The sequence below is a fragment of the Saccostrea cucullata genome, unplaced genomic scaffold (assembly GCF_032062105.1).
Source record: "Saccostrea cucullata isolate Sc308-1 unplaced genomic scaffold, CSIRO_AGI_Scuc_v1 ctg326, whole genome shotgun sequence".
In the NCBI taxonomy this organism is placed as follows: domain Eukaryota; kingdom Metazoa; phylum Mollusca; class Bivalvia; order Ostreida; family Ostreidae; genus Saccostrea; species Saccostrea cuccullata.
In genome coordinates, this window is record NW_026930161.1 from 180939 (window position 1) to 190172 (window position 9234).

Consider the following 9234-nt stretch of genomic DNA (forward strand, 5'->3'; position numbering starts at 1 on the left):
TGAAATCTGTACATACGTCAGCCAAATTTCTCTGTGCAACATTCCCAGAATTCCTGCACTACCCAATGTCCTTTGCGCGAATAAATCAAAAATAGTAAAAAAATTAAAGGAACATTGTTTCTTACCGAAATCTTAACGAAATGATTTAGCCTTACTTTATTCAAAAAAATACCCCCATGCCACAACACCGGCCTTCACCTTGCCCTTCGGAAATGATACAAATGACGTCACCGGAAACTTACGAATTTTGACGAAGTTATGTCGGTTGCTTCCGTGAAACTCGGAAAACATGTTGCGGTGCATAGCAACAACTTACTTGAAAAGAACGATTAAATGCAATCTCTTTTCCATAAAACTAGCGTTTGCGTCTTAAGTCAACAGAACTTTTCATCTGACGTCATACTTTCGTCACTTCAACGGTTCGGGTATTTCCGATTTTGTCGGAAACTTCCGAGAAGTTTGGAATCTCGATCCCGATGCTTGGGAAATGATTTCTTTTTATAGTTTTGTTTTATTCTTTTTGCTTTCTTTTTCTTGAATGATAGACAGTACATGTGTAGGTTTTTGATAGTAAATAAACTGCGCTCGCCCCAACGGTCACACCGTAAAACATATTAGCGAGCGTAGCGAGGCGGCGCGAAGCGCCGCTCGCGTAGCGAGCTCAATAGACTAACGTGTACGAACGGAGGAAATTCGGAATGAAATCTGCACATTGTTCCAAAAAAATTTTATGAGTCCACGTGAAAACATTCTTCAATCCCAATAATCCTTTGCGGTGCATAGCAACATGGTGGCTAAAACATAGCAACAACTTACTTGAAAAAAATTACAAACAACGATTTAATGCAATCTCCATGTCACAAAACTATCGTTTGCATTCTAACTCAACAGGACTTTTTATTTGACGTCATACTTTCGTCACTTAACAGCTCGTGTATTTCCGATTTTGTCGGAAACTTCCGAAATGTTTGGAATCTCGATCCCGATGCCTGGGAAGTTATTTTTTTTCTTCTTCTTTTTTAATGAACTGAGGATAGGCAGTGCAAGTCAAAGCTGTTTAGGCCTAAATGTTTTAGATAGTAATTAACTGCGCTCGCCCCAACGGTTGCACCGTAGAACATATTATGTACAACAAAGTTTCAAACTAATTACATACAGATCGTTAGATGAACTGATTTCGTTGGGTCATTAAAACGCTTTTTTATATGACGCTTGATTGAAGGATGTTAAAGACAATATTATCAATGAGAATCGACGTCTGCAAACAAATAAGTCTTACTAACAAAACAGAAAATCAAAGTACTCAGAAGTACAGAGAGCCGGGCTCATTTACAGAGTAGAATGGATTTCTTACATTAATCACGTTTATATTCTGATGAAAAAATTATTTTAAAACTATCAATATAAATGATAAGACACTGACAGTGAGTTTTTCAATCCTAATACTACGGTCCGATTTTGTCAGAATCAGAATTAATCTGGTACCGCAGCTGAATGTAAACAAACAGGCCAGTCTGGTTCCCTCTCCTGCTTTACCTCGTATGTGTAGAGAACTACGGTAACACTGATTATCAAAAATCCTTACGCTAATGAACTATGTTCTTTGACTTATGAAGTTTCAAAGTCATTACTACTAATGTTTATTTTATAAAGATAAAACTTCGTTTTATTTTTGTTGCGTTATTTAGCGTTTGTTTTATCTCAAAAGCGGTTGAGAGTAAGAACTATATTTTTGCACGTAACTTTAAAATGGCGACTATGGGGTCAACATCCTGCCTTGAACAGGATCACATAAGCCGGCAATTGCTCTTTGAGCAATAAGCCCGGTGTACCAGGAAATCCTGACTTATTTAGAGAAAATACTAGTAACCAAAATAACCAAGCATGCAACCAATTTTAGCATGAAGATTTTGAATGAGTTCTTGCAAGTGCGCTGTGTTAGCACCGATATTTTTAGGAAAAATTCAAATGGATTGCCGCATAAATAATTACAACAGTCAGCATAATAATAACAATAGTGTTGCATTATGCATGTACTATGCCTAAATAGTAGGCAGGGTTTGACACATAGTGCACTCGCCTCCGGCTCGTGCACCATGTGTCAAACCCTGCCTACTATTTAGGCATAGTACATGCATAATGCAACACTTTTATATAATTTTTGGTGTCGGACATGAATTAAAAACTAGAAATCAAACAGATTGACAAAAAGTATAACCCCCCCCACCCCCCCCCCCCCCCCGATTTGGAAAGGATTATGGCTGCATTGTGTCTGATTATCGGGAGCCAAATAATTTTACATGATGTACTAAAGTTTGTAACAATTTTTGTTGGCAGGAATCTTCATACATTGTCAGACGATTATTTCTACCGAAATAATTTATTTAATGCTTTCTACCACATTGCACAAAATGGATTGAACATATATGTTACATAATAATGTACTTGGTAGATAGATGTTTAAAAGTTCAATAATGCATTGAGTCATATTTAACTAGGGGTCAGTATTCTATTGGTATAAATGTTTACATGTCATTGTATAGTCACGTGTGTACAATATATCGCACCTGCTTCCTATATCTACATGTAAATTTGAGAGAAAGGTGTGGAAATGATAAGATGGTATTCCAGGGTTGGAATAAAATGAACATAATGAATCCCCTTATAGTGAGTCCTTACGTGGGGACTTGTTCCATGAGTGTAAGAAAAAAAGTTCATAAAAATTCACATATTCTCGGTATTTATTGGTTCCGAGGTGGAAGGAACAAAAAAGAAAAAAAGGATACAAAGCGTGTATATAGTTAGTCAGATGTTAAAAATGGGGTTTTTGAACTTTCCAAAAAATTATCGCACAAAAAATGTTCAAATATGGTGTTTGTGTGAATTTAAATACAAACCACCCTGTCTAGTGTCTAAAGCCAATTCTTTAATTCACTGCAATTAAAAGTAGATTTATTTATTATTTTTTATTTCGTGTTTATTTGTTTGCTATTTCATTCTTGTTCTAATTTTTTCTTCCTTACGAGGATCATTATATTTGATATTTGCACACATTCATTTCTGAGAGGTGTTGCAATGGTCATTAAGAGAGATAATGCAGATTTTGAGCGAGAATTGTTTAATGTGACCTGAAAATGTGACCCTGTACACGTACATTTTGAAGAAGCCTAAATCTTAGTTCCATCGAACAATAGAGTCTGTTTTTTTTTCTTTCTTGCTAAGCACAATCCACTGTCTCTGTTTGCATTTGCAATTCCTTCTTTGGCCCTTTGCACCAATAAACATTTTCCTGTTTTATTGCGTTTGGTGCATTTCATGTTTCACTCTGGTATTTCTTATTTTTGTCACACCCAAATTTGTTCAAGTAATTGGTCTGTTAAAATTACATTAAATTTTAAGAATCTGCTTTGTTAGAACTGCAGACTTTCTGCTCTCGATCAGAAAAAAGAATGAACAAGCAACGGGCGTCACCCTCTACAAATGTCTGTAGGCCTAGTTAGCTCTGACAAGTATCATTGTTCATTTTCCTTCTCTATCGTAAATGTAAACCTGGAATGACGAACTCTGTACTTTTGTTGAATCCCAGACGAGCAGGTCACCTATTTCGAAGTCTTCATCTCTTCCCTTCTCTTCATTCTCATGAAGAAGCTTGATCCCTTGTTGCAGCCCCATCTTAGACCAAATTAAGGGGCCAGGATATTGTCGAATTTGAAAATAAACATGGGGATGCTTCAGTATCAACATAACTTAAAAATCCTTATTGTTTTGGAGAAATTTTTTTCTAGATACAAGTTTTCGGAGATTTTCTATTTTATTTTTCTCACTCTAATGATAAGGTGCATAACTTAATAAAGAGTCTACGTTGTGCATGTGAAACTAATATATAAATAAAATAAATAAATAAAAATAAGATTTTGTTTGGTCCAGGTTCTGAGATTCTTTTAAAAATTAATTTAATTGATCTACCCCCTCCCCCTTATTAAGTGTTATCTAAACGTTTTAATTCGACCCTATGTTGTGACCCCACGTTAGATAATTTAAACAAACTTGAGGCTGCATGCAGAAACATCACTACTCATTACATAACTGTTCTTCGTGAGACTATGAACATTTTTTCCCTATTTACCATGCCCCCTCCCTTCCCAGAAGTCACGATTTAGACAATATAAAGCCAGTACTACCGGAGAATGACCTTGAATTTTTTTTTTAAATACAGTATATTTTATCCCGCATTTCCCCTTGTAATGTCTCACTGTTGCTAAACCCTCCCTCGGGCGGGGTGATTTGAACAATATGTAGAATTCACAATTGTTTGGGAAGCTTTTACAAATTTCAGTTTTTCTTGCATAATCTCCCCTCGGACGCGACTCCTGGAGATCCAATGATGGTTGTAATGGTTGATTTTTTTCGAGTGGTTTCGGAAAAGGAAAACAACTGAAAAGTTTACAAGGCACTATATAGAGTCAAACAGACAGACATAGAAATTCATCTTCTGTCGCACGACAGTCATAAAGTTTATCTAATTTAATTTGTTATTTGTACTTTTTTTTAATTTCAAAATGCCCATCATTTATTTACACACAAATCATGACCCATAGAGATGACGGCGTGGTCACACTCTACAATATTTTGTTGATGTTAGAACATTAATGAAGGGATTTGGACAATATATTTTTTTTTTCTAAATTAATTTATGTTTATGGGTTGAACAAAAATGACTCGGAAAAACCTAAGAAAACTGGGTATATTTAAACATATCAGATACAATTAAGTTGTGACCCCACTTCAGACAGTGTGTGTTTATCCTGTGGATCAGACATTCCAGTGTTTTGTCCTATAATCCTCACACTATACAGCGCGTCCATTCACTGGCAAGGTGCGCAAACCTCCATCTCATTTTTCTGCATAAACTAATATTTATTCTTGTCTAACGTGTTTTCCACTGCTGTTTAAACTAACTTGGGTTAAACGACTTGAACCAAATTTAAACATAGTTAGAAGGCAAGATTGTCGCTCGAGATTTGAAAGGTATTACCACCTACCGATCTCTCGGTGTTAATTTGAAAGGACTTGAAACTCAGAAGGCGATAATTATCGAAGGCTTAATGAAGAAGAGGTGATAAAAAAAACTCAACCGCAATGAATTTTAATTAATGAATGAAAATCGGAAAAAAATCTGAATGACATTGCGCACTGCCGTTGAACCAATGGAAGAAAGACTTTTCTTTCAGCCAATCGGCAGTCTACCTATAAAACCGACGTGTGCGACGGCGGTGTGGATTCATCATATTTTTGACAAGAAAGAAGTATGAAGTTTCACAACATGTAGAACCGTATAATAATTGTTATAGTTTCTTCTCCAACGAAAAGTTTCAAAGTTCCAATGTAGATTGTAAATCGTTATCAAATTAAAATTTCACTATGGAGAATTCTCTACCCGTATTCTTACTATGGACGTTTGTATCAGTGACTACAGTGCACTCGGTGGACTTTCCCGTTAATACATATTTCCAATGTCCAAAAGAATGTGATGTTTCTAAATGCAACAAGCTGAGTTACTGTGGCGGGGATATAGTCAAGGATGAGTGCGGATGCTGTTCCAAATGTTCCTCGGATACTTGGAAACATCCTAAAGTATCATCAGTAAAACAAGGTACATGTATGGAATTGATAGTTTATTTGCATGTTGTTCGTGTGTATACCTATTATTTAGTATTACATTTTTAAAGCCTTGTTGACACGACGAGACAAATAAATTGAATACCGTCTGTTTCTGAGCGTATTTTGGCAGAAAACTAGTGTTTTATTGCCAGATGACGAGGTTTTTAGTGCGTTTACCTGGGGCAAGGCCTGCCTCGAAGCTACCAAACACGGAGAACACCGCGAATCCGACCTTAAAACTAAACCAGTTTGAATGGGAAAAATATGGGAAAGGGTTTATTAGTCTCACGTATGGGTCTCTTAGCATATCCATGTTGTAAAATTAAAAAAATTCTTACGTAACGTTTGATAAGAGCAGTAAACTGTAATAATCACCTGGTCGGCGTGTTTGAATAACCTACAAAGTCAGACGAATCTTGATCTAGAATTTTTTAAGTCTACTTAGCTTAGACGATAGGTGATACGTTACTAATAACCACGATAAGCTTGATTTACTTATATGTAACAGTACCACTCATCTTATAATATATACCCGTCAAGGGAATGGATCGTATAGTAATAAATTTGTACCTGAAACATATTTAAAACAAATTGCAGATTTTGAAATTAGTTCATCCCCTGGCGAAAAAATATATACTCGTATTGTTTCACCTGACCAAGAACTTTGTCATTTTAGCGGGAAAAATCACCAAAAAATTCGCCCTTTAAAGAAATGTATATTTGTTTGCCAAATGTTGCATATTTTACACTCCCAACTCCCACGAAGAGGTAATTTATCCAGTCATACCTATGTGGTCTTAGAAAAAATACCACGTTTATGATTAAAATCTATTTATAGTGCTCAGTATAGAAACTTGACTCTAAATGAAATGATAAACTACTCGTATATATGAACATGTACTTTTATCCATATGTGCATGTGTAAATATGTCTATACTGAAACCAGACACGCCGTGCAATAATTCGCTTTTTCCTCCCGATGTTAAAAGTTCAGTTATCAGAGTAGACAACAACCCGATGAAAAAGAAATAAATTAGATTAGGAGAAGATGTACAGCTGATCTATGCCGACCTAACGTGTTTTACTTGGCAATATAGCCACTGAGTGTAGCCGAGGTGTTTTTGTTGAGTAACCAGACATTCGTGTCTCACTGTGGATAAACCAGAAACAATGCTACAACATGTCGACTATTTGAAGAGAATTTCTCCATCAGTTTTTAGCAGATTAAATTATTTACCGATTACAAGAATCTGTTTTTGTCCCAAACCAATTTATCTCGGATGTGAACCAACAAATGTTATTTGCACCTTAAGCAGCGTTGTTTAAGATTCAATTTGCAACATTTCCGTGCAGTTATGAATCTTATCTCAAGGTCGTATATTTGCTATGTTGATAATTAGAATGATTATCGTAATTCGATTGACATCTGCATGACTTATCACACAGTAGGAACCTGTGTTATATAAAGAAATAGATACCGTACCGTTATAATCGAACGTTACCTATAATACTCCTAAGACTTTTAATCCTGGACAAGGCACCATTGTTTTAAAACACACAGTTATTAGAAATCAATTTAGATATTTAAAAAGAACATAAATGATCTTGTTAATCAGTCTGTCAAATGTGTCTATTAACTGTTCCTTTATATTACAGGCGGTGCATGTGAGCAAGTAAAATGTCCAAAATTAAAAGTCTGTATGGAGAATATGCAAGGACTCCCATTATGTACTTGCCCAAATTTGTTCATATGTAGAAGAAGTAACAAACAAGTGTGTGGAAGTGATGGGAACACGTATCAGTCCCGGTGTCATATGAGAGTGTCCTCATGTACCTTAGGTAAACGCATACGAGTGCAACACAGGGGGACATGTGGAATGGTCGCCACGCAACACAGTGGTGTAAATAAATATCCCGACGGAGAATTCGACATCCGCAGCCGTCGGCGGAAGGACAGAAAACTCGAAAAGAAGAAGAGAAGGAGAGAAAGACAACGAAAGAAGAGACGAAATAGGAAAAAAGCAAGGAAAAACAAAGATAAAAAGTTAAAACGTAGAAAGAGGCGCCATAATAGAAAGAGACTATCACAGAGAAAATTTAGAAAATCAAAGAAAAGGACATGACCTGTTGTTATCATAGAACACTAAATACATTATTTATTGTGAATATGTTAAATGATTTTATATTTCTTTTGCAAGTTTTATCCTTTATAAATGGTCAGTATTCAAATACATGTACATATATGTATCATCACAGTTCAGTAGACTTTTCCTGCTAAATACTAAAATGTTTTACCCTGTCCTTCTGTTTAATAAACAAAACTAGCTTTTGTATTGTTAAGATGTATACTTTTGTATTTTGTTAGCCTTAAAGGCACCTTAGTTGTAGAGAAAATTTGTTTTTTAATTGTTTACTTATTTTTATATAAAACATCAAAAGGCTTTGTTTCGCGTTTTTGTTTCATTCAGGTTTTTAATATACCTGCATTGATCACGCGTCTGGAGTATAATTTATGTGATTGTCCAATTAGTTGTAGAATTTTCAAGAAAGTCAAACTAAAAAAAATTTACACATTTCAAAATCGTTGCTTTTGAAAACAAAAATGGACCGGAGAAATCACCCTTAATGGGAATAAAATTTAAATAATGTAAAAGTGACCTAAGGTAGTCCAGTCCTCATCTTAATAAAATCAGCAGTTAAGTGATTGTAGATGCTCACAAAAATATCTCTGAATTCACGAAGTAATGCTTTTTGCCCACAGTATTTCTTCAAAATTAATCATTATAGTTAATCATGATAGTGGGAAAATTGTCAGATCTCTAATATATACTCAGGAAACTCGAATAGAAACATCAACTATGCATTTTCTATAGTGTTGCTCGGAAAATTTTCAATGTCGTGCTTCTTGTTGATACTTTTTAAATTAAATAACAATTTAAAGAGTTGTCCTTCCTGGCTAAGGAGCGGATATCCTTAAGAAAATTATAAAGGCACTATAACTGAAGCTTATCCCTAAATCCCGTACAGAATAATAAAGCAAAAATCAATTCGAATTCTCATCTTCCAGGATCCAAAGCTAAAACATATTTGTAAAAATATGGAAAATTCTGTAACTCAGGAAACTCGAATAGAAACAACAACTATGCATTTTCTATAGTGTTGCTCGGAAAATTTTCAATGTCGTGCTTCTTGTTGATACTTTTTAAATTAAATAACAATTCAAAGAGTTGTCCTTCCTGGCTAAGGAGCGGATATCCTTAAGAAAATTATAAAGGCACACTGAAATAAATCCCGTACAGAATAATAAAGCAAAAATCAATTCGAATTCTCATCTTCCAGGATCCAAAGCTAAAACATATTTGTAAAAATATGGAAAATTCTGTAACGCAAATATGACAAATGTTGTAACATTATTGTTGCAAAATATTAATATACAAATCTCAAGATGAAACAATTTTTGGGGGGTCTTTTGAAAGACAACAAAAATACGACGTACTTGTCAATCATAGGTCTACAGTGGTTTCAAAAGCAAAAGGCTACATAGGGATACATGATGCAAATTGTGACTACAAG

The 9234-nt window shown here is 35.0% G+C and overlaps 1 protein-coding gene across 1 annotated transcript; it reads left to right on the forward strand.

Annotated features, from left to right (window-relative positions):
* The first annotated feature begins 5069 nt into the window (after positions 1-5069).
* On the forward strand, positions 5070-8104 carry LOC134283105 (follistatin-like). The gene is made up of 2 exons (XM_062765541.1): positions 5070-5653; positions 7318-8104. Exons 1-2 carry the CDS (start codon positions 5422-5424, stop codon positions 7782-7784), a joined length of 699 nt encoding a protein of 232 aa, XP_062621525.1. The 5' UTR covers positions 5070-5421; the 3' UTR covers positions 7785-8104.
* Positions 8105-9234: the final 1130 nt, after the last annotated feature.

What these genes read in the sequence shown, in the direction of transcription:
- LOC134283105 (XM_062765541.1), top strand. Translation starts at nt 5,422, where the DNA reads ATGGAGAATTCTCTACCCGTATTCTTACTATGGACGTTTGTATCAGTG. An exon ending in AGTATCATCAGTAAAACAAG is followed by an intron (nt 5,654 to 7,317) that starts GTACATGTATGG and finishes TTTATATTACAG; the next exon opens with GCGGTGCATGTGAGCAAGTA.